A 25,994-nucleotide genomic window follows, 5' to 3' on the forward strand; every position below is an offset into this window, starting at 1 on the left:
TCAACTATTTACTTTATTTAATTTAAATACACCTTAAATAAGTGATTGTCTAATGGATTTGTCTTGCATTACAGTTTATGAGATGTATAGCAATGGCACAATTTACCCCATGGTATTCTCTCCAACCGCACAACTTACACCACACCGGGGGCAAGTTGTGCAACAAGACAACTTTTTTTCCGAAAGCTATATTTCTTCAACAGTTTATTCCAGATCCAAACTTTGTATTGCCAGGGATGCACAACACCCTGAAATATATGTCAGGGCTGCCAAGTTTCACCAAAAGTTTGGAGTGAGATTTTTTGGCAGAGGGACCCAAATCTGTGTCCTCTCTCCCACCCAATAATTTTTGCTAGTGTCCTGCAAGTTTATATATTGTTCATAATAAATCAGAAATAAAGACAATTGGAAAACGTGATAAAACATCAAAAATCTTATTAAAATAAACTAATTCATGAATTGCAAAGTCGTAGGACAGGTTTTAATTAAACATTGGGTGTGGACACATTATAAGTGGGGGTCTGGGGGTCCCCCCCAGAAATTTTTGAGCATTAAACACTTAATTTCCTGCATTCTGGTGAATTTTTATGAAGCAATGTGTGCCTTTTCTGCATTAATTTTTATGTAAAGTAAAAGAGAACATTCACGGTTTCGCTGACACAAATGTTATTGAATTGCATTCAATTAATGTGCAGTGCTTTCAAATATCTCCTGTACCCTATTGTTAAAACATTTGGTTAAACTGTAATAAAGGTAATTATTCTATGTCATGTCTACTATTGAGTATGGTATTTTACTAGCAGCATTAGGCTTTATTCAAAGAAAAAAAATTAGGGAACAGTTCAACACCAATGCAAAGTACTGTGTTACTTGGTCCGTCCTCTTAGGCTACCTTGATTTGTGTTATGAAGAGTGCTATAAATGTGCAATACAAAGGCTACAGTTCATTACACAGAAGAATAAAAGCATTTTTATTGGCGGATGAGCCATTTGTTACTTTGCAAACCTAATTTTCAAACTAAATTACCAAAAAACAATATACAAAACGATCCAAAGATCTTCTGAATTTACTTGAGTGAAATTGAAGGGTTAATATGTTTGATGCACGCGCGCTCACCGGCCGGCGGGGACACAATTCTTATCAGCGGTAACTTGGCAGGCTATCAACACACACCTCAGAAGAGAAGGTATAGGTAGGGGGCTCGCCTCCTGCTTCGAATGCACAGTGCACATCAAAGCATAACGTTAATGCGCGTTCAGAAAGAGGAAGTCACGGCACTCATGTCTGTTAGCTTTTCAAAATAAGAATTTGAAAATAAAAGTCCGCAAAACAAATGTTATTTTGGGGATTCATATATCTATATATATATCTATATATATATATATATATATATATAGATATATATATATATATATATATATATACTGTATATATATATATAGATATATATATCTATATATATATAGATATATATATACTGTATATAGATAGATAGATAGATAGATAGATAGATAGATAGATAGATAGATAGATAGATAGATAGATAGATAGATAGATAGATAGATAGATAGATAGATAGATAGATAGATAGATAGATAGATAGATAGATAGATAGATAGATAGATAGATAGATAGATAGATAGATAGATAGATAGATAGATAGATAGATAGAGGTAGGCCTATACAGCCTAGATTTATTACAAAAACAAATTGAAAAGGTGCTAGCTATAGAGTAATCGACATGTCACTATTGTGTGGTGCACAGTGCTGTTCAAGTTAATGCATAACGTGCCTTTTGGTGCAAGCAGGCAAATAAGCGAGAGGGGGGAGAAAAAGAGAGCCTCAGGTGCTCTTTTAGGCAGCTTTCAACTCGCCATGTTTGCTTATTCATCGTAACTTGTGACGTCAGAGAAGGAACGTTCGGGTCTCGTGGCCGACGTCTGTCGTCTCCGCCTCACCATGACAACGACAGATTTCTAGCATCGTCAGAGGACAAGCCTTCACCTCAACCGCTCGCTTTGGTGACAAATATTAGGCCTATGTAACATACTAACGCGTTTTATATCAGCGTTTCGGGGCGATACTTCATGTATGAAGGGCTACATTGCCTTGTAGACCCCCTCATGCGTCGGAGAGCAGCTGGAGGCAGAGGAAGGCGCAGTTTAGCTGCGTGAACAACAACATGGCTCTTCCTCAGCATCCCCGGCTGTTGCTGCTGCTGCTGTTTGTCGCCTGTTCAGTCCAACGCATTGCCGCTCGCTCTACGCCTATTTCGGACTTGAAATCCAAAATCTCTGGCGTGGAGGAGCTCCTGGAGGAATTCCGCAAGCAGCTGCAGCAGGACCAGGAGTACAAGAAGGTAGGCGATGTTATGACTGACTCTTGCTTGGGCGACTTCAACGCCGTGGAGGAGCGCATCATCCGGGCCAGGGCCTCCATCGAGCAGGGCGCCACCTTCCTCTTAGCCCCGGACAGAGTGTACACCTGGAAGGACTGTCTGCACGCCTGCTGCTCGCAGCCCCACTGCACCGTGGCGGTGGTTCAGGAGGACCCGAGGCAGCCCGGGGAGAGTCTCAGCTGCTACCTGTTCAACTGCACCTACAGGAGTAAGAATGTGTGCAGCTTCGCACCGCAGCAGGGCTTCTCCACGTACAGCCTGGCCCCAAACACCACCACCACTATGCAGGGACACCTCCCCGTGGCATCCAGCGGTGGATCATCCAGGAAGCCCGCTGGGGAACCTGGGCAGGAGGAGAGCGCTCAAGGTGGGGGGTTGAGGCCTGTCTGGTAGGCTACAAATCAAAGCCTGACACGTTTGACGTTACAACATCTTGAATTGCCTATAGCCTAAAAGCCTAATGGTCCATATAATTGATGTAATTCATATTTTCTATCTTTGTTTTGAAAAAGGGACAGGGTAGCCTACATTAATTAATATTCTTAAAAAAAAATTCATTGCAACCGAGTTAGCTTAAAGGCAGTCCATTTGTCTTTTAATGGCATCCTAGATAATAGGTTAAAACATAAAAAATACAGCTTAAAAAATACAGCTTGTAAATCAGAAAAAAGCACATTATATTCTCATGTAGCCCACATCAGATAGTGCACATACTAAAAGACACATTGCCTATTACAACAAATGGTTCAGAGCAGGCCTATTTGGGAGTTGACTATCTGCATTTTCTGTTTTTACAACATGTTATAAAGCATTGGTCAATGATTGATGAAACTTATATGAAGTCCATATGATTTGAAAAGTGTAACCATTATTTGCAGTCCTAAATAATTACAATCTAATCAATTGCACCCCAAGGAATAGTAAAGATATCTCAATTTTAATTGTCTTACTGCAGCACTTATAGAACATATATTTGATATCTTAAGTGACAAAAAAAGAGTAGGTTTGTAGTAAACATTCACCATATTATCTTGAATTTGCTCGTGTTGTACTGTGCAGATGTGGACGAGCCCCCTCGCAGTGACGCTGGACAGGATGTAGTGATCCAGCTGCCCACAGACTGGGCCGTGCTGGATGGACGGGACAGTGTGGACGACCACGACATCAGCCACTATGAATGGACTCTAGTGAGGGGGGACACTGCCATCAATATGAAGGTGTGTGGATTTACTCTAATGTATTTTTAGTGAACGATTATAGCCAAGCCATCTTGCAGTAAAATGACTGTGTACAGTTTAACTTGGGCGATGGTCATGTGAGAAGATAACAACTGAAAATTCGAAATATCACCTAGTGGTTATGCCTCCATGAGGTATACAATTGACGAACTGTGAACTGTGTTGGTAGGCTAGGCTTTAAAGAAGGTAAAGCTCCTAATGAGCTACAATATGGTACAGGTTCACTGCAATCTCACAATATGAAAGGTCCTTGGCCTTTGACCTCCAAAATGTAATCAGTTTATACTCTAATCAAAGTGGGAGTTGTGCCAAATTTGACTTAAAATCCCTCAAAGTGTTTTTGAGATAGTGAGTTCATGGATCATGAGGTCACAGGGACCTTGAACTTTGACCTAAAAAAAACTATTCAGTGCATCCATCAATTAGAGTGGAAATTTGTGCAAAGTTTGGAGAAAATCCCTCAAAGCGTTCATGAGATATTGTGTTCAAAAGAATGGCCCGGACGGACTGACGACCAACAAAACATAATGCCTCCTGCCTTCGGCTATTGTCAGTATAACAAACACTCGAGGAAGCACAGAGTAAATAAAGGAAATACAAAGGAAAAACTTGATTGTTCTCTCCTTTCAAGGATCAGATCATTCTAGCGTTTACAGTATGAATAGTCAGGACTAATTACCCTCTCAGACATCAATGTCAAATGGCTTGTTTGTATTAGTTAAGTCAACAATGTGGCTGTAGCTCCATAATACCTCGCTGCACTTGCAGAGATAAGAGTTTATTACGTCCAAACCGGCCCTGAAGAAAGCAGCTGTTGGAGCCTGCACTTTGTTCACAGCCTTAGAGGCAACGTGGCTAGTGCAATATTTTCTATTTTTGAAATAAATAATCTGTACAATGTTTTGATGTAGAGTGAATTTTCACAATTTTCTGTCCTCAACAGAAAGTAGTTTCCAGGGGAAACACTTGTCGACCAGCTCTGTAGGTTAATATACAATTATTTGAGATACTGTATTTTTAAATGTTGCTGTTGTGGCTTTCAAAAAAGTGTAAGCATTTTGAGTATGAATACCATCAAACAATACCTCAGATTTGTCTGACATTAGAGATGTTCTCATACCTTTAAAAAAATAAGCTTTTAGCACAAAGTGTATTAGATTACTTGTAAGTCAATAACCAGGACAATTGTTTTTTTGAGCCAATGTTATGAACTTCTTTGATTTTACAGACATTCCACTCAATTGGTTATTTTATCCATGAACAATTTCTCAATTCATTTTCCATTAAAAAAATGTTTTGTCTATATTATTAGAGGAATACTTCACCTATACCGAACCGGTGTTCTATCATTATAAAATCGCTATTATAATATAATGAATGAGGTTTTTCTTCCCTCAGTCTTCCCTCAGTCTTTCCTTTGCCCAGCTGTCCTGTTAATCCTAACCCTACATTTTCCCATGTGTGATGTCACACATGGGAAAATGTAGGGTTAGTTAGACAGTGAAAACCATGTGACCATAAAACCCTATTTCTGACTTTTCTCAGGCTAGGATGAACCGGTTTCTAAAATGTTTTTGCACATTTATACTACATAGGATCTCAGAGTTCCATACACCTTCATATTGCCACCGGTGAAGTAGGTATTTAACGACAGAGAGAAATCCGTTGTATATGATTTCAGGCGACTCATCCCGGGCTGCTGAAGGTCAGTGGTCTCCAGCAGGGAGTCTACTCCTTCCAGATGACCATCACTGACACAGCGGGACAGAAAAGCTCAGACAACGTCTCTGTTACTGTGCTAGCACCAAAACACCAAGCAGAAGGTAAGGAGTAAACACAATCACTAATCATTCTTGTGTTTTTTTTTTGTTGTCAGCTCGTTCATGATGTAATGGTCTCCCTTAAAAGTCAAGATTATTCTTTAAATTCCAATTAAGGGGTTGATTTTGTGATGTGAAATATTTGCATTTGATGTGACACAGTACTTTCACCATTTCTTTATGTACCTTTCTGTAACAGTGTGTACAGGCCACTGTTCAAACTACCAGTTCAAGTGTGACGACGGTTGCTGTATTGACATCAGCTATGCCTGTGATGGGAAGCAACACTGTCCAGACCGTTCTGATGAAAACTTCTGCCAGAAATGTGAGAAAGCTTTGATTTGTTCATTGTAATGGCTAAAGCCTTTTCAAATCTCTCAAATTGTCAGGGTCAGTTAAAGGTGGAGTCAGTGACTCTGGAGAACTCTTGTTGTCAAAATTACTTTTTGACAAAATCAGTGATTATCTCCTCACAAACCAAAACCTGCCCGTACTGTGTGTGCTCTGAAAACAAATCCATAGTTGTTATTACACAGCCTAGGCTCTATAGACAGGCATGTTGCTAGCTATGGTAGGCCCCTTTGTTTACATACCAGTGTACAGAGCCTAGGACGGTATTAACACCAGATTACCTTTCAACGCGTACACAGCATGTACAAGTAGCAAATCTTGAGATATTTACTGATTTTGAAATAAAGTGATTTTGACAATAAGCGTTCTCCAGAATCGCTGACTCCATGTTTAAAGGAATGCAAAAAACCAACACCTTCCTAACATTTATTAGTTTTTGTGTAATTTCTTAAGTTGAAAGCAACAGGAAGTCAGTGACTCACCCGGCTGATGTTTCGAGCCCCCGTCGGCCTGTAGTCCAGACTGAGGAGGCTGAGGAGGTCTCTGTGATCCAGACTGGGCCCAGAAAGAACATCATACCCCCTCAGGACCGCATCATGGACCCCCCTCCACTAAGCCCCAGTCAACAGGAGGCTCCAGCCAGTCAAGGTGAGCTTATATTATGTCTTAAGGGCTTCATTGGTAACACTTTATAATAACTATCCGTTGTAACTCGTTAATAGATCATTAGTAAACTCTTAATTAATGATTATTAATGATTTGTTAAGTGTTTGTTAGCAGTTTGTTAAGGATTTATAACAATGGTAGATAGTTAATAGCTTAATAATTTAATCAGTTCATCTGGGAGGTAATCCGAGATACCGACGAGGCTGAAATAGGCTATAGACTATACACAGTGCATGGGCAACTGAGGGCAGCCCCATTTTCAAATTTTTTTAAATAAACTCAATACACACTGTGCATGCCATGGACTTGAACGTGACATGATCAGTTAATCTCGGATTACCTCCCAGATGAACTGATTCAATTATTAAACTATTAACTATCTACCATTGTTATAAATCCTTAACAAACTGCTAACAAACACTTAACAAATCATTAATAATCATTAATTAAGAGTTTACTAATGATCTATTAACGAGTTACAACGGATAGTTATTATAAAGTGTTACCGCTTCATTCACATTTACATTGTCTGTTTGGTCAAATGAGAACAAATCTCTTGAATAATCTGCAGTAGCTCTGAGTCGAGCAGTTGATAGGCGGATAGCTATGCCTTAGTACCCCATACAACCCCACTTCAAAAATACTGAACTATCCCTTTAAAGGACATCCAATAACTTCACCAAGAGACAGCAGAAAATGTTCCTCTACAGTGTGTTGATTAAAAATAGGGTGGTAGTTCCATTTTTGGATAGTCAATCATTTATTTTTCTGAAGCTGTACTAGGGTTGGTTGTTAAAGCTATAGTGCGTAACTTTGTCATATAAATAATGTCACGGTGACATTCTAGCCACTGCCAAATGAGTAGAGATAAGTTGATTAAGGCTATCAGCTCCACAAAACTCTCTCTGTATTTCTCAGAATGGCAGCGCTTACAAACTGCTGTCAACACCTGGCATTGGCGCAACAAAATATTTCAGTTTTTCATTCTTCTGCTAAGAAAAAACCTGGACATACAGCAGCGCGTATAAAATCCATGCACGATCACCAAAGGCTTACCTCATGATGATGCGCCAACAGTGTTGTTGTAATAACTCAGAATTCCTCATCGGGGGGCAACAGAAGTTACGCACTAAAGCTTTAATATGGGATATGTAACCCAGATATTTAAATATAGCACCTTTGATTACCGTCATGAAAAGTGTGTATTGTGTAGGTTGTATTGAGTTAGATTGGGATGTATGCGCTGTTCAGTAATAAATTGTATTTGGTGGTGGTAACTTCATCTTGATTAGTTCAGTGTCATTTTGTAAGATGTAATGTTAAGCTCAAACAAATAGGCTACAGCTGAAGTAGAAATCGGTATAACCTGATAATACTGTGTACCGAATTTGGGGAAGGTATAAAAAATTGGATAACCCTAAGCTTTACCTTATATTTCCATTTTCTTGACAAATTTACCCTCCATTTGCTGTGTCATTAGTGCAGTTTCCCTTTGTGAAGAGGCCGAGATTTTTTTGAGTGTGTATATCTGGACATAGAAGCAGATGGAGTCCCTGCAGGCAGCCATTGAATCATAGCACAAGAGCCATAGAGCTTGAAATGCTGGCAGTGCTACCGGGCCACTCTGCATTCCCTGGGAAAGAAGCCTCTTTGCCTGTTGGAACAAAGCACCTCTGTCCCCTCCGCCATCTGATCCCTGAATCCGGCCCACCAAAAGGACTTTTTCCCCCATCGGTATTTCACTCTTTACTACAGGTATAACTTGGGTGAGGTGAATTCTCAGGAGTCTTTATTTCGTTTTAGCAAGGCTCGGTCTCATGTCCGAATGCTTCACTGGTCTTGTTGTTAAGAAGAGAAAAGGAGAAGTCAAGTGGAATGGCATCAATAATACATTGACCTTTGCTCTGAGTATTGTTTTTATTGGTGGGAATGCATTGACTCTTTGGAGCTGCACCTTCATTTTACCACTGTAGGATCGATTTCTTAAAGGTGAAGTCAGTGACTATGGATAAATGCTTGTTGTCAAAATATATATTTTTTTTTAATCTGTGAATTTCTCCTCACCATCCACTACCTGTCCATAGACCTACTGTGTGTAGGCTGTGTATCAACCCTGTATTTTATTTCAGCGCACACACAATACGGTCAGGTAGTGAATTGTGAGGAGATATTCACGTTTTTTGACTAAAAGTGATTTTGACAACTAGCGTTCTCCAAGATCGCTGACAAAATCGGGGAACGACGATGTGGTGATTATTATCTTGGGACCCAGCACAAAACCAATTATCCATTGTTAATTTTACAATAATATTTTAATGAGCTTAAAATAAATGTAATTTCCAAGATTAATATATTTATTAAAGCTACCCTTACCTTTGTTACATTTTTACACTTTTTTTGGATTAGGTTAAAATGGTATTAATAAGGTAATGACACTCTAAAATGCAAGACAGACCCACCAGGAGTAAAAACAAACAATGATTTCAATCTCATAATATTTTGTGAAAACTTCAACCAAGGATATTATTCGGACCGAACGTTTTGATTGGCCGACAGACCTGTCTGTTTGCCGTCTGCTTCTGTATTGCGCATTCTCAACCAGAAGGTTTGTTTTGATTCCACGGCAGACAGTAGCGAGTAGCGCCCATTGTAGAAAAGGCCCCAACGTTCATAAGTTACAGTGTTGTTATTTCTTACAGTGTGTTAAGATGTGTTTTGTTCAGTGTGGATAGCAGTCAGTTAGGGCCGTGACGTCAGTCGGCCAGAGAGCCTGTTTAGTAAGTTTCCTTTCTCTTCTCCATCGGTCAGATGTGTGAGCGTTGCCGCAGTAAGCAATCATTCCACATGGAAACGTGTTTATCTGAGTTTAAATGTGAATCACACGTGTGTGAGTATGTACATGCAGTCCCGATCGCTGTTATAATATAGTTTGCATGTTATTAACGGCTGCGATTCGCGGGTCGCAACAGCTGTTCTAACGATCTCCTCACGAGCGGAGTTTAAGCCTTTGTTCTTTTCCTGCGATATATATGCGGCTGTGCCTGTGAAAGAAGGAAAATAAAGAGCGGATAAAACCCTACTCCTCCTCTCCTAGTCTCATGCTTATAATCTGACGCCTTTGGCCATAAGTGGTGTTCTGGCCGACACCTCTGAAGTGAAACCAGTGATACAAGCAGATCAGCGCGGTACCGGTACAGCCACATGTACAGCCACCAGTTTCCTCCGCTACAATATAACTCACGTGCGTGCGCGGAGGCAGTAGGTTGTAAATCTACTTGTGTAAATAAAGTTTCTTCAACAAAAAAAATAAAACACCGGGGATGGGAATGAGGGGGTGGGGCATTGGAGGCGGGATGGTATGATAGTGCTGTAATTCTCAATTGCAGGATCGGTAAGAGTCCCTTTAATTGTTGTCCTTTTTTTTAAATCAATTATTTGCTTCATCCAAAGCCCAAGGTGAGTGTTTCAGATTGCTTGTTTTGTCCTACACTCTGTCCAAAACACAAACTTGTCAATTTACAGTATGTAGCAGTGCAGCAACACACTCTTCACATCGGAGCAGCTGAAAATAGCAAATGTTTGGCAATTTAAATGGCCAAAAAATAATGATCTCTTGTTCATCCCATGCAATGGATCAAAATAACCAATGGTTTCAGCTCTAAACTCCATGTACTCATAATCCGTGTAACATTCAATAGTGTGTGAATCTTTGTGTCTGCTGCTGTAGATCCCTGTGCTTCATCTCCGGTTGTTGGACCGTGTAAAGGAACCTTCCCACGCTGGTTCTACGACCAGAACGAAGGAGAATGCAAGCACTTCCTGTACGGTGGTTGCCAGGGAAACCACAACAACTTCCTGCAGGAGTCGGACTGTGTCAGTGAATGTATACAAAAGAGTGAGAACCTACTTTGTGTCCTTTTTTTTCTCTAGAAACCTATTTTTTTTGTATTTGAATCAATATTTAAAATAGTAAACGTTTTTACTATTCACGCTAACATCTTTCAGGTCCAGCTTTCAAACCAGCTACGGTGGCTCCACCAATCACCAAGCAGACTGAGCTAGGTAAAGCTAGAGTGCATTTCAATTCGTCTCCATTGACATACCAGTAACATAGTGTTAACTGTTGAATATTTCCAAATCTAAATTGTTTTTCATTTTCTTGAAGCTGCCCCGAAAATCTCCCAGAGCCAAGACGTCCCCATCTCCAAACAGTTCCCAGTAATGGGAGGACATCCAGTACCAGAATCAGGTCAGTCCCAACATGACACTTTTGGTTTATATTATAGTACTGCATTGTGTTTTGGCTGATCTTATTTTTTATGAGTCATGTTCAGCTCGAGAGTGTATCAATGTTAACACAGCTCAATGGAATATTATGTCCGGGGAAAAAACTAGGCTTAATTACTCTCAACCAAGTGGTATTGAGATGAATCAATCAGGTAAAGTTAAAGGTAGAGTCAGCGATTCTGGAGAATGCTTGTTGTCAAAATGAGTGAATATCACCTGTCCGTACTGTGTGTTCGGTGTACAATCTTGTGTTAGCCTCTGTAAACGGGCATGTTGCTAGCTAACAATGGTGTTTGGTTACATACCCTCCGTTTACATACCAGTTTAAAGGGTCTAGGCTGTGTATTACCACCAGATTGTATTGTCTGTACGGACATTACGGCAGACTGGCCTGGCCCGCCCATTTGGTGTCTTTGCCCGCCCATTTGATGTCTTTGCCCTTGTAAAAATAAAATTTATTTTACTTTTTTATTTTATTTTTTATGCTAAGATATATATGATGTCAGATACTATTTAAAATCTCAAAAAATAATTGTTACACTAAATAAAAAATGTGTAGAAAATAGAGACTATGTGATTGACATATGTGTAAACCTATCACTATTCAGAATGCGTCACACGGAAAGACGGCGTTAACCGGCAAATTCAAATTAGTAGCCTAGCCTGCTCTGGGGTTTTGAAAATGGATATCAGACGCTGGTTAAAAACGAATGGGCCTACTTATCCGGAAAAAAAACCCTGCAGTTACAGTAAGTAAAGTTAGCTTAATCCCTGACCGGGCTGAGCCCCTTGCTGGAGCTGGATTTGAGTGTGTTAATGTGTATTATTTGCCAGCTGCGTGCGTCTTAAGGCCAGGACACACCAGTCCGACTTGTTTCTACTTGTTCCGACTACGCAAAAAATGGGGTCGGCCGTTTCAGGAAGCTCCAGGCTTCCCGTCGCGGCCAGAGAACACACCAAACTGACTGCTGACTTTCCGTACGCTCTGTTGCATGCGCGGGACGTAATGTCTCCATAACAGCAGGCGGCGCTAATCTGTATTGTGGCCCGAAAAAATACGAAAGCCGGAAATGATGGGACAGCTCTCTAGAGCATAAACATAGATAGAAATACGTATTTATATTTATGGACCATAAGAGCACAATTTTTAGCAGAGAGTGTCGAGCATGGTGTCGAGCAGTCAACAAGGGTTGATGCATGTGAGTACTCTCAAAACGAAACGAACAAACACATTAAAACGATGGCTAGCTGTTGTTAGCTGTTTGTGCTACCCGCCTCACTTCCGGGCTTCACTGATTCGCTAGCCCTCCACCAATCAAATTGCTCCAAATGAAAGACGGTCGGCTGCCGATTGAACATGTTCAATCGGCTCAAAACAAGCCCGACGACCTCTACGTCGGCCGACGTCACGGCACACACCAAACAGATTCGTCTCCCGACCCCCTATCGACTCAACGACGGCGATTTTCGGGCTGGTGTGTCCTGGCCTTTAAGGCTATGCTGTTGGCCATGCTGATGTGTTTGCTCTGCTGTGGACTGTCGTAATTGAGTTTTTTGTAGGCTACACCTGTCTGTCATAATATTGATGCGGGCCCGCCCACAAAATCGACGTGCCCCCTGTATAGATTTGCACTGGCGCCGGGTCTGCATTACGGACAGGTAGTGGATTATGAGATTTACTGATAATGACAAAAAGTTATTTTACCAAAAAACCTTCTCCAGAATTGCTGACTACACCTTTAACACATCATTGGCTGTATCATGAATATCAAGTCAGTGTATTTTACTTTACAACTGTATTTTATCCAGAAAACAATATTCACTGGAAAATGATGTGAATTTGACGTCCCATTTTGTGCCATATACCTGAGGGAACATTGGGATGACCCCTTTACTTGTCCTCTTCTTAATTTCCTACATGGTCTGTTTACCCCCCATAGGTGCAATCCTCCCTCTGGCTCTGGGCCTAATCATCACTGCTCTGCTGCTGCTCATGATCGTCTGTCGTCTCAAACTGGTTCGTCACAAGCTGAAGAAAGCCCGCCCCCTCACCACGGAGGAGTCGGATTACCTCATCAACGGCATGTACCTGTAGCCAAAACACACAGCCTCAGACAGGACCTTATACATTTACACTGTATTTCCTGCATCCCAGCGGCTCTTAATTTGTTGGAAACATCTCAACTCCCTGCTGTCATGAACGTTCCTGAACCCTTCTGATTGGTTAATCTGCTGCTGATAGATTCTGCCTTCAAAGCCAATGTCACATAATCAGATGCTTGTGAATTCATATTTATGTTATGTTGAAAATCTGATTGTATTGAAAGATTTGCTGTGTATATTCCTCCAATGACTTCAAGGATACATACAGTGTAAGAATCCCCCCCCCCCCATTACATTGATTTTTATTCCCAAAACAGTAGTTAATTTGATATCAATTTTCACTTTCGATGTATGTTTCTGCTCAAAATTGGCAGTAGTTCTGTAACAGGATGGAAGCAATGTGCTGTACATTTTAAGTTAAAATGAAGGGGTTGAAATGTAAAATACTGGAGTGCCTGTAATAGTGACCAATTATGAATGAATGATTCTCACGATCATATAAAGCCATAGCAAATTCCATTTGTCAAATTCTATTCATGTTTATGTGGACTATGTACTATATCATCCCGTCTTTAACGTGAGATATTAAAGTTTATTATATATCAAAAAACACACTGGTGTGATCTGTTGACAAAGTAATTTCCAAAAATGCAATACTTCACCCTTTCCCACAACTTCAACATATACCTTACCATTGACATCATTAATGGTCATTCATTAATATGTTTCTAGGAAAGTCAAAATACTTTTGAAAGTTACCATAAATGATACATGATATTTTCAATCAAAGCTGGTTCATTAAGCAGATACATGTGCTAGGTTGTGTGAAAATACCATTAACAGCCCATTCTTCATAATGCAATCTACATTAAACACTGGACTCAATAACAAAAGGCAGACAAAAACATAAGCATCTTTTTATTTTCATGTGCCGTTCCAGAAGCCGTGGAAGCCAAATTTCATCCATCACTTAGATCACCCAAAACCAAATGTGCATTTTGATTTCATGAAGTTTTTGTATTTTTTTCCTCCATGGAAACAAGACATTCATTCACTTTATAATGTTGGAGTTTATTTTGGCAATGCAGTGACTATCCCTTTAAGCAATCAGAAGAGCCTGCACACAAAACTGTTAATGTTAAAAACCCAGCGGCAGAAAAGCGACACACCAGGTGAAAAGCACAGCCGTATATGTGTTCGAGTGTCTGTGTTATGGTGTTATAAGTGCTCTGTTCTCTTTAGAGTATGTTCAATATGATACATTGCTTACTTGTGTGTAGGATGACTTTATGAGTGCTGCACATCAAACTGGATGTGTGGGTTACATCAGCCAGTGTCGGTATGTGTGTTTATGTGTTTTTACTAATACTGTGGAGGGAAAAAAGTTAGCAGAATTATCTACAGTTAGATGATCCACACACCCGCTGTAGCTATGTCAATTATATAAAGAGGTTCAGGCTTTCCTCGTAGTTGTCCGGCAGTTCTGCTACATTCAGCTATGATGCTGCTGAAATGTAATACTGTAAAAATGGCAGATTGCAATTCAAATAATGAAACCACCAGAAAAAAAAAGAAAAAACTAAAATCCAGCAGTTGAAAAGAAATACACAACGCCAAAAAGACGCAGGCCTGTAAAGAAAGAATAAAAAGCTCTCTCCAATATTTCTGTGCCGAGCTTCAAGCAAGTCTTTCTTCCCAGCCCAATCTAGGCTGTCACCACTGTGATAACTCTAGTCCATAGAACTTCAAAACCAAAAAAAAACAAAGAGCATGTTTTTGTTATGCTTTCTGAACAAAAGGTCACGGCCCCTTTGACCCGCCCCCATCCAAGTTTTCTCCAGGTTTCAAAACTTAAAAAGGTGGATTATGGACTTGTCTTCCTCTTCAGAGTTCATCCCTGTAAACAACAGATGTCAAATGTTAGTGTGGAGTGGCAAGGGGGGGGGAAAAAGAATAGCAGCATGCAAGAAACACAACTGTCTTTCAGTCGTGCTAAAGTCAAGTAAGATCACATGCAAAATGTTAAGAAACTTGCTCACAGTAAAATCAAACAGTTATTTTATTCATTTGTTCTACATCTCACAGAGTATTAGATCAAACAGAAAAGTCGCAAGTTTGGTTTTAATGTCTTATTAACATCCAAATTAATAAAAGTAGCCATGCTCTCAAAACGCAAGCATTTGCCTTCACACTGTTGCCATTTGTGTTTAGAGTTTAGGGTCCAAAACGACTATTTCTTACAAATTCATTAGTCAGGCAGGTTTTCCTGAACCAATTTAGAACTATTGAGATTTTTAACAAAAAGATGAATGAAACGTGCAGCTAGTTGGTATGGTATGGTATGGAAGAAGCAAAAAATGTCAAACAAGCAGCAAACTGCAGCCTCTTGTGATCCATTGCCTGCTCCGAGCCACACCATTTCACCTTTGCCACTGTGAGAAGGAGAGAGAGGGGGAGAAGGGAGGGGGAGTAGGAAGTCACTTCCACCTGGACCACTGCTTGTCTTTGTCTGTTAAAGGCACATAAATCACCCCCATCAAGGGCTTCATTTTGGTGCTGCCGTCCTCCAGTTTGTCGTACTGTTCCAGCATCTGGTTCCCTCCGGCCGGGCCCACGGGCAGAATGAGCCGGCCACCAGGCTTCAGCTGATCCAGGAGCTGACAGAGACAAACACAAGGTATGTGTAGTCAGTCATGGACTGGGTTCAGAGTAAAAGGCCAAAGGTTAAAAATGTGTTTTATTTTGCATATGGGACTTTTTTTTTTAAATGACTATTACCCCTTTTCGATCAAGGCGAAATGGGGGCCGGTTCGGAGCCAGTGCCAAATCAGGAACCAATTCTTTGCTTTTCCACAGCGAGAGAACCGGTTCCCGGCCAGGAAAAACTGGTGCCAACTCTGAGCTGGTCTGAAACTGGGAACTGCTTACGTAAGGGGCTGGGGGTGGGATTATCCTCCTGACCAACCAGACTAATTAAAACGTAGAGACCGCCATATTTAAAAACCACGCTACTACGAGACGTGATAAAAACCTAATACCCGAACGTAACGATCACATCGACCAGCACAAATACACAGGATAAGTCGTGTTTGGTTAACAAAGCAAACTCAGAGGCAACAGGTATAAAAATATGACATATCCGCCTCTGTTGTTGTAATAAAAGCTAGTGCTAGGAGAGCGGCGACTTCTGGTGACATACACAGCTGTTAAAAGGGACGTCAGGACGTTGCTCTCTAGCGAGTGGAAAAGCAAACCCGTGTGAAGTCACCACGATGGTTGTGAATAGACTTTCTATTATTTCCTATTTAAATCTGTTTAAAACAAATTGCATTAAACTAGATTTTTTTCTTAATTTTTGTAAGCGTTGGTATTCACTTAATTGGAATGATGTGACTTTGATCAGCTATGGAAGTTTTCAAAGAAACTCACAGCTTGGGGGACGTTAGGTGCTGCTGCACCAACATGGATGGCATCGTAAGGCGCTTCCTCAGGGTAGCCCATCCGCCCGTCGCCCACTGAAACACAGACACACACAAAGTAATTCAGTTTCTCCATATTGTACATTACTATTGTTACATTTTTTACTCTTTATAAAAATCATGCTGCTCCTCTTGAGTTTTTTTTAGGCGGTGGTGTAAAAGTTTTTTTAAACTGAGCTAAAAAAATATTATTCACTCGACTTGCCACAGGATATCACTCACAAACTGCCATACTAAACACATGACAAATGTGTATTCTTACCAGACAATTGGATACTCATATATTTGAATATTACAATGCTGGAAACTCTTCTTTAAGGCTGTATTTGACTATACATTTCAGTCTACAGGTCAAGTTTTCAATATAGCTGGTTAATTGTGTAGTTTATGAAATGTTAAAAATACAGACAAATAGTTTCACTCTAATACTGTTTCAGTAACGTGATGATATTTTCTTTCACAATTATATAAACATGACCATTCTAAATGACCAAGAGATGATCTGACATCCGCCAAAAAAACTAAGGCAGCTCTGCTGTTTTTGACATCAAATAGGATTTGTTTTGTAGAAAATGGTAGGTGCAGAAATCAGTAGTTTGTTTCAGCCCAAACCTATCCAGTCCACTCAACTCTTTTTTGTTCTCTTTATGCTGGGAGTTTTCGCCTTTTCACCGCAGCAAAATTCCATGTAATTACTTGCAGAACAACGCTAAATGGTGTACAGTACAATATGTTTAGCAGTAGACCAGCAAATGTTGTTACTTTTACACAATTATGACTCAAGTAGTTTACAGAAACTTAAGATTGACTTCTTTTTTTTTTAAACCTTTATTTATACAGGTATATCCCATTGAGACCGAAGACTCTTTTGCAAGGGAGACCTGTTTTCCTTTCCCACGTTACCATTCACACACACATTCATACACCGATAGCAGGCTAACTATCGACATTCTCACTTGCTCCATTCTAATGAGCTGCTGTATGTTTACATTCTCACTGAGGGAACAGTCCACTACAAAACGCTGCTCTTTAAATAATTTCCAGAATAATATTGCCAAAAGGAAAAAGGACTAAACCGATATGCCTGTTGCCTTTCAACAAAGTCATCTTACCTAATAGCGTGACTCTGCCAGATGTTATCAAACTGGGGTCGTCTTTATTCACATTGGTTACAGAATCGTCAACCAGCTCTTTGATGTGATCGATTCCTATAACTTTCCCTTTAGGACCTACCTGTAAAGCACAGAGACGTTCTTTTTAGACCAGAATATCACAATATTTCATTTCATTTTGATTGATTGATTGGTTGACAGGTTCAATTAAACCATAAGTCATTCAGAATGCCACCATAGAGAAAGTGTATGTGTTTACCCGTCATGTGTGGCTCACCATTCGTGCGAAGCAAACGGACAGGATTCCACTGCCAGAGCCCACGTCTAAAGCTTTGGCCCCTTCGTACAGCTGGTCATGTAGCAGCTCCAGGGCGTAGGCGTGCTGCGTGAAGGGGACGGCCACAAGGACACAGCATTATATAACACTATCAGTTAGCATTCATGTAGCATCTCACACAGACTACAACCAACCAGTTTAGCTAGCAAATAGGGATGGGTATCGGCAAGGACTTCACGATACGATACACATCAGGATGCATGGGTCACGATATATTGGGATTTGATGAGATATTCCACATAGTTCACAAAAAAAAATTAAACTGAGCAAAAATACAAGTTGCTGGGTATGATCTGGGTGGTCTTAATACATCACATCATATTTTATTGATAAGTCAGCGAACAAATCGGGTCAAAACTATTTAATTAAAAGCTTGAGTTATAAGAATATTACATAAAACAAAAAAATACCGAAATCTCAACCTTTTGGAAAATATGTCTATTCTGCATTCATGATGTTTGGGTTGTTTTGTTTATATTAGGGCATTCATGTGTTACTGTCTGTGTGCTTAGGACAGCGTAACTTTATTATTTTAGCAATCTGGCCACCATGGCACGAGTTCACTTGTGTATTCATCAAGTCTGACCAGATTTCATGCGGATCTCTCCTCAAACACAGCGCTGTGGACCAGCCACTTAACATACCCAAGTCATCTGTGCACAAGATATTTTTCTCTTGACAAATTATTTTCCATGACAGCTGGCTATCATTTTAATAAGTGCCTTTAAAAATAAACTGTCTCTATTCAGAAGAAAACACCACACCAATGCTTTGGATGATAGATGGTATGATAACTTCAGAAATGTCCAGTTATCTAATGTCAAAGTATAATTGGATATTTTCGTTTTTTAAGCTGCGGCACACATCTGTTCATTTTAAAAAAAGGCTTGATTTAACAAGATCTCACTCCAGACCTGGGGTATGCCTGCCATGGATGACACATTCAATTTAGAATTTGACATTAGATTACAGGACATTCCTGTAGCACAAAGTTATCACTTCATCCAAAGCATTTGGTGTGGTGTTTATTTCAGAGACAGTTTATTTCAAAGTGTCTTTGAGGCCCGGACACTTATTATAATTATTTAGCAAGTTGACATGGAATAATCAGGAGCCAGAAATCTTGTTTATAGATCACTTTCGTACATTACCAAGTTGATCCAGCCTGTTAAAATAAACAAATCTATTCCCCAAGTTTTTTCTCAGAAAAAAAAAACAGTAGCCCTAATACGCCGCCACAGATATCATAAAAAACAAATATCACCATATATTGCCTTATCGCTTTTTTTTTTTTTTTTTTAAACACAACATTTCCCCTCTCTAAGTAGATTTGACAACAATAACATCATGCCAATAATCAACATAAATATATAAACTGTCTGACACACTGTGTCATTGTGAGCGACCAAAGATATTTGATTAGGTCGGATATGCATTTCTCTACTTATCTATACATACTGAATGATTGAATAGGAGCAAGCTTAGCAACCAAAAAGAAGAGTGCGAGAGTGTTTCCAAATCCTACCATGTGTGGGGCGCTGATGGTCGCTTGATAGCCTTTTGGTCAAAAGAGAGGCATAGATGTGGTCAGTTAATTTCCCTGATTTCAGACTGTAATTGGATTTCAATGAGTGATGAGATGAGTGGACCTTACCTATTGACTGTGGTGAGTCCATGTACGGGTTACACCTAGAGAACTGTCCCCGGTCTGTGGCCAGCATGACTTCGTAGACCTTGTCCGACTTGATAATGCCATTTTCTGGGTATGGAAAAGAATGTGTCACTGTGTGTTATGGAAATGTGAACAAGTACAAACATCAAGCAGAAATATATATTACATAATCGTAAAGCAGTAGATACACATGAAAGAAAATAACACACACACACACAACATGAATTCAGCGACATTAGGCATTACACAACAAATCACTGGTACATTTGGGATGTGTGACAAGACAAGATAATTTGTCAACCAGAGTGAATTTTTATCCATCCATTTAAAACTGTGAGTGTTATATCATCGTGGGCAATTTCCACATCAATGAGCTTTGTGGCAACAACAAAAAAATTTAATATGATTTTTGTGTCGCTACACTTGACCAAGAAAAGTACATAGTTTGCATACAGTAAGCATACAATTGGAACATACTTTTACTTATTTATTTCGGCAAAACCTTGCGCCATGAACTTGCCTCTTGCTTTTATTCATTGTATTTTGGTTATTTTTACTCTGAGTCTCAGTCGATGTGATGTAACTTCCGCTGGGCAGTGGATTGTGGGTCAGAATCGCCCAAAAAGCATGCAGATTTTCACACTAAAAGTTACTATCTGAATGCAGTAGTAGGGCATCAGGGTATTTTGTAGCATGTTGCATTTGATCACATGTGTTGGCACATCCTAAATCTTTTTCTACCATACTTAATTGCAGGAAAGTATGGGTATTGGAACCCAGCCTGAAAGAGCTCCTAAAAGAAGAGCCCTTTATCTTCAGAATAATCCCTCATAGCAGGTTCCTGCAGCAGCTGGTGCCAAAGGCGGGAAACGCCAACGACAGCCGGACGCCACTGTCATTACAGACTCCACTCACCATCGCAGCAATGTTGTGCACTTTGGGATACATTACAAATAAACTACAGAAGCTTCCAGAGTCCAGCCTGACATTCTACTTGTGATTACTGCAAATTAAAACAACCCTATATTGGCTTTTTTCAACCTCTTCATGAGTGTCAAATTTCCAAGTTCTCTTTGCGCGCCCAAGTTTAAGGCAAAGCAACTTTATTATTTTTTCTAGACTAAAAACCCATTTTGGAGGCACATTTCATTTACCTACAACCCCTATTGAATTTTAAGAATTCTTAAGGTTAAATACAATGTATGCAACTGGGAGAGCCATTACCAGCAGTATTGAGCAGTTCTGAGCTCTGGTCAGGAGGACACAAACCAACAATACAAAAAAAAGTGTTGAATTAGCATGCATCCTGAGTGTGACCTGCTTAAATCCTGCTAATGCAAACCTAGGGTTAAGTTTAAGCCATTCATTAGTCTAAAGGCATCAGAGTCAAGAGCTAAACAACCTCTTAAAGGACAAATAGAACAAGAATATTTGATTAAACGACTATGTGGGTAGCCCATTCAAAGTTAAATTGAACAAAAAAAAAACATGTTCCCATAATTGGAAGAAATCGTAAGACGGATGCCTTTGAATTTCATTAAAAAAACCTTTTGGTGAATCATTTAATTGTTCTTGCCAGAATGATCTCCTCTCTTGTTGTTTAATATATTTTGTATTTTTTTAAATTTTCTATTCAAGCACAGCATCAGAGGGGGAAAAGAAGTATTTCACTGCACAATGTTTATGTGACATATAAAAGCATGATGGGACATGAAACGCTGCAGTGAGGAGCATGGTTTCAACATTCTTATGTAATCGATTTTTTTTTTCACAATGCAAAATTAAAACCTTTAATCAACAATAAACCAAGATACAGAATCATATCTTCTGCCAATAAAGATTAACGCAGAACACAATGCATTTATTCTGTATAAGCACGTTTTTCTATTCAAATTATTTATTTGAAAGGTGCAAGACAAAAACAATGTATTATTATTATTGTTGTGTTATTATGCTTTCATTAAATCAGTAAATCAAGCAGGACTGTCCCTAATCATACAGCTTTTGGCAAAACGCTTGCAGCAACCATCTCCGGCAATGCTACGCTTGTCTGCACGGAATATAAATAGCCCTGTTGGATACTTTATATTGAAAGTGTATTTGCGCACTCAAATGTGCAGATATAATTTTGCTATATTAACAGGCCAGATCATAGCTTCTGTGTCATTCCAGTGGCTGTATGCATATGGCAGCGATCAGAATGAACTGTGGATGACAGCCGTTTGCAGGCACAATCATTTGACTACACAACTGCTGCATGACACAGCATGTTGTCATTTTCTATCATCCCCTAACAAAGGCCTGCTGTTGAAACTAGCAACGCACTTCCAACTGTCAGTGTCATTCACGTAAAGAAGTGGAGCGAATTGACATGGATGGTTCCTCCTACAGCAGTGGTTTTCAAACTGTGGGGTTATGGCAGGGGGGGGCGCGGATGAATATGTTTTTTTTTAGTTTGTGTTTTTTATATTAAGATCACGGCATAGCTGGACAAGAGTTCTTCTGCTTCGTTCCTCTCACTGCATTTAAATGCATTCATTATATTACAGAGAAATAGGTCTCGGAAAAATAGCACCAAGCCCAACCCAAAGGACCCTGCATAATTTATTTTATTTTAAATTAATATTTTTATGGAAAATCCATGTGTTTTTCTTCAATAGCTTCTAATTCATCAGACCCAGTGTCTCCAAATTATTTGTTCACACAAAATTCCTCATATTTAGCCTCTTAATTTTCCTCTCAAAGTGCACCAGATTCATGCATTTCACTTTAAAAAGGTGAAAACAAATCTCCCGGGGGGGCATACCCCCGGACCTCCCTAAAGGCCAGGACACACCAGTCCGACTACCTGAAAATGGAGACTGCCGATTCAGGGAGCTCCAGTCTTCCCGTCGCGGCCGAAAAAGTGCAAAGAACACACCAAACCGACTGCTGACTGTCCGTACGCTCTGCGCTTGCGCGGGACGTAATGTCTCCATAACCGCAGGCGGCGCTAATAATCTGTATTGTGACCCGAAAAAATACGGAAGCCGGAAATGATGGGACAGCTCTCTAGACCAGTGCTTCTCAAATGGTGGGGCGCGCCATTAAATTTAAAAAAAAAATTTTTAATTTCTAGCAAGCTGATGTGTGCTTCTGTATGGTCATATCCGCGCGAAAGGCCGCAATTTACAGTAAATAAATGTCCACGTGTCTCCAAGTGTCTCTTTAGGCTATTTAAAAAGAAATCAAGCAAGTAGACTAATAATAACATTAATGAATTATTGGTTATCGCATCACAGAAGGCCTATTGGCATATAATAATAAAAAAACACCACCTTAACTATGTTTACAGTTTAAAAATGTTTTGAATGAAATGCAAACCTCAGTGAATCATTTGCTCTTGTTTCTCTGTCCTGAGATTCACACAAACTTTGATTTTTTTTTGCTGCAGAAGTTATCTCAGCTAATTTGTGTTATCTAATTTGATAATAAGGTGATTGTATGCAGAATGCTCGTGCCAGAAACTCATACAGTGGTTTTGTACAGATAAATAAATAAATATTAGCAGGTTCTCAATAGTATTTCAATTTAGGGGGGGGGGGGGACAATTTCTGTCCCCTAGGGGGGTCATGACAGAAAATAATTGAGAACCACTGCTCTAAACCATAAACATAGATAGAAATACGTATTTATATTTATGGACCATAAAGAGCACCATTTTTAGCAGAGAGTGTCGAGCATGGTGTCGAGCAGTCAACAAGAGTTGATGCATGTGAGTACTCGCTGAACGAAACAAACGAACACATTAAAACGATGGCTAACTGTTGTTAGCTGTTTGTGCTACCCGCCTCACTTCTGGGCTTCACTGATTCGCTAGCCCTCCACAAATCAAATTGCTCCAACTGAAAGACTGCCCGCCGCCGATTGAACATGTTCAATTGGCTCAAAAGAAGCCCGACGACATCTACGACGACCGATTTCACGGCACACACCAAACAGATTCGTGTCACCGCCCCCTCCCGACTAGCGATTATCGGGCCGGTGTGTCCTGGCCTTAAGAGGGTCTGGTTCTCCACTGGCTACTATTTCACACTCAGTCACTACTATCCATGCTTAAAGGAAGCAGGATTAAAACACTGGATTAAGATGCTAAAATGTATTAAAAAATGTGTTTAAAAACGCACAAAAATGTTTAGAATGTTTCAAAAATACGTTTAAATTTGTAAAATAATTAAAAGATCTTTCAAAACACACAGGGATTTAGAAAAAAAAATAATTTGGGGGGGCTCCGCTGAAATTTGTTCTCTGAGGGGGGGCTCCGCTGAAATTTGTTCTCTGAGGGGGGGCTCACTCTCTCACACTTTGAAAACCCCTGTCCTACAGCATGAGGCAAGAAAGATTTAAGACTTGGAATTAATTTAAAGACCAATTTTGCAATAATCAAAACTGTAGAAAGATAGATAGATAGATCAATGCCTTTAGGCTAAGAACCAATTATTTTGAGTTTTAGAATTGCAACGTCATAAAAAAATCCCTCTCCACATGTTTTAGCATTTTTACAAATGTTTACCGATTGTTTAAAGACATTTGAATAATTCTAAAAGGCAATTAAATACTACTGTTTTTTTAGATTGTGAATACAATGCCTTTTAAGAGTTTTAATACCAATTAAAGACTTATTTTAAGAGTGATTTGTTGAGTGCCTTTTAAGACTTTTGACGGGTTGATTTAAGACATTTTATTACCAACTTGTAAAAATGTAAATGTACTTTTTAAGTATCTGCAGGAACCCTGTCAGGTAATGTAGGCAGGGCACTATAGCTTGCAACCCCAAAATGACGCACATAGAGCTAAGAGGCTAAATTAACCTAACACAAAGCTGAAGATGCACAAATAAACAGTGACTGCACATATAGGGAAAAAATAAGTTGCATTTAGTGCCATTTAGAGGCATGCATTTGCTGCACGGGGTAAACGTGGTTCGGTAAAAGGGGTGGAGAAATGTAACGCTAGGTCAACAACAACATACCACATATAGCTTAGCAACCATGCTACTAGCAACCGCTCGGGTGTTGTACCCACAGCCCGCCTAAACTGAACCGATTTCGGGAAAGCTGTCCGTCAAAGTGTTGGTGCCCCAGCCGTGTTAGAAACATTTGTACTTACTGCGGAGGTTGTTAACAAGCTCTGCGTGGCTGGCTCCTCCAGATTTCCAGGCCATTATTAAAGAGACTTTGCGGAGTAAGTAGACAGCCGCTGTCAGTGCCGCGCCTGCGCCAAAGGTTTTGCCTATGAAGCTGAAAACCTCCAGAGCAGACGGCGGAGCTACGTCACGAGACATCCAGGGGGTGATTTCACTGCAGGGCGGCCTCTCCAGCAGCACACGCCCTCAGCTCAGCCCAGCGTCACACACGACAACAACATTTTACTAGATAATTTATCATTTTAGAAATAAGCTCCAGCTAAGGATAAATGCATAGGGGGAATACAACACATTTCTCTTTAAGTGCATCATATTTGCCGCAGTAACACAGTGTATGGAGGACCATAATTGACATAATTACTGCAACAAAAAGTAGCCTATCATTAGAAATAATGGTAGGCATTAGAGGAATAAGTGGCATAATTACAAATATAATAAATTACTCAGTAAATTAATTATTTGTGCCATTAAATGGATCAAGAATCAAATAAATAATAAATGTAGGCAATACAATTATAAATGGGACTTAAAACTGTTAGCTCAGTTGGTATGGCGTCCCCCCCATGGGCCTCGGCCAGCAGCGGACCCAGGTTCGATTACAGCCCGCGGTCGTTCTCTGCATGTCACTCCCCTCTCTGCCCCATTTCAACTCTGTCTCTACACTATCAATAAAGCATAAAAATGCCCAAAAAATATATATCTTAAAAAATGTATAAAGAAATAAGTGAATTACTCAAGAAATTAATTAAATAAAACTAAAATGTAATTAAAACATTTTTAGCGTTTAAACATGACAAATATAGAGGAATGTAATGGAAATATTTTTTTTAAAGAAGAAAAAAAGAAAGAAAAAGAAACGACTCAAATTGTGCCATTTAATGCAAGAAAAATAAATTTGAAAATTAATGTAGCCGTTAATTCATTGTAAGTATGGAGGACAATGGCTGACATGATGCAATTTTAATGAGGAAATAAGCAATAAATTAAGTAATTTACCATTAAATGCGGTCATCCTTAAAAACTGAAAATGAATAAATATTATTGCTGGTTTTAGCTTAGCCAAAGTATACATGTCTGATACACTTTACGTAACTACAGTGGGCGATTAAGGTCAAACTATCACACAACTTTTGTGCTATTAAATTCAATCAGAAATGTATTACACTTTGAATGACAGACATCTTACTTGCATTGTGAGGCAAAAATGCATAAAGAAATGTAAAAAGTAAAATCAGACATAAAACATAAATAAATGCAAACAAATAAATGACAGGGGAACCAAAATATAGGCCTATAAGGATATGGATAAAACAGGTGATTCGGTAAAAAATTGGATGGAAAAATA

At 39.6% G+C, this 25,994-nt stretch overlaps 2 protein-coding genes across 4 annotated transcripts; one reads left to right on the forward strand and one right to left on the reverse strand.

Annotated features, from left to right (window-relative positions):
- Positions 1-1,986: 1,986 nt before the first annotated feature.
- On the forward strand, positions 1,987-13,400 carry lrp11 (low density lipoprotein receptor-related protein 11). The gene is made up of 9 exons (XM_080047580.1): positions 1,987-2,766; positions 3,459-3,616; positions 5,319-5,460; positions 5,657-5,782; positions 6,262-6,456; positions 10,202-10,369; positions 10,480-10,536; positions 10,640-10,723; positions 12,702-13,400. Exons 1-9 carry the CDS (start codon positions 2,184-2,186, stop codon positions 12,854-12,856), a joined length of 1,668 nt encoding a protein of 555 aa, XP_079903706.1. The 5' UTR covers positions 1,987-2,183; the 3' UTR covers positions 12,857-13,400.
- Positions 13,401-13,764: 364 nt separating this feature from the next.
- pcmt (protein-L-isoaspartate (D-aspartate) O-methyltransferase) lies at positions 13,765-24,751 on the reverse strand. Of its 3 annotated transcripts, none has more exons than XR_013845353.1 (8): positions 24,613-24,751; positions 19,447-19,551; positions 19,318-19,349; positions 17,733-17,837; positions 17,456-17,576; positions 16,294-16,379; positions 15,289-15,521; positions 13,765-14,761 (listed from the first exon to the last, which is right to left on the reverse strand). XR_013845353.1 is itself a non-coding variant. In XM_080047371.1 (8 exons), exons 1-8 carry the CDS (start codon positions 24,665-24,667, stop codon positions 14,756-14,758), a joined length of 636 nt encoding a protein of 211 aa, XP_079903497.1. In that variant the 5' UTR covers positions 24,668-24,751; the 3' UTR covers positions 13,765-14,755. The 3 variants fall into 3 exon arrangements, 2 of the variants coding, with proteins under 2 accessions (XP_079903497.1, XP_079903496.1); XM_080047371.1 differs by having other exon boundaries at positions 15,396-15,521; XM_080047370.1 differs by having other exon boundaries at positions 15,352-15,521.
- Between the last annotated feature and the right edge of the window lie 1,243 nt (positions 24,752-25,994).

Source organism: Ammodytes marinus (assembly GCF_949987685.1).
Source record: "Ammodytes marinus genome assembly, chromosome: 19".
Lineage (NCBI taxonomy): Eukaryota > Metazoa > Chordata > Actinopteri > Uranoscopiformes > Ammodytidae > Ammodytes > Ammodytes marinus.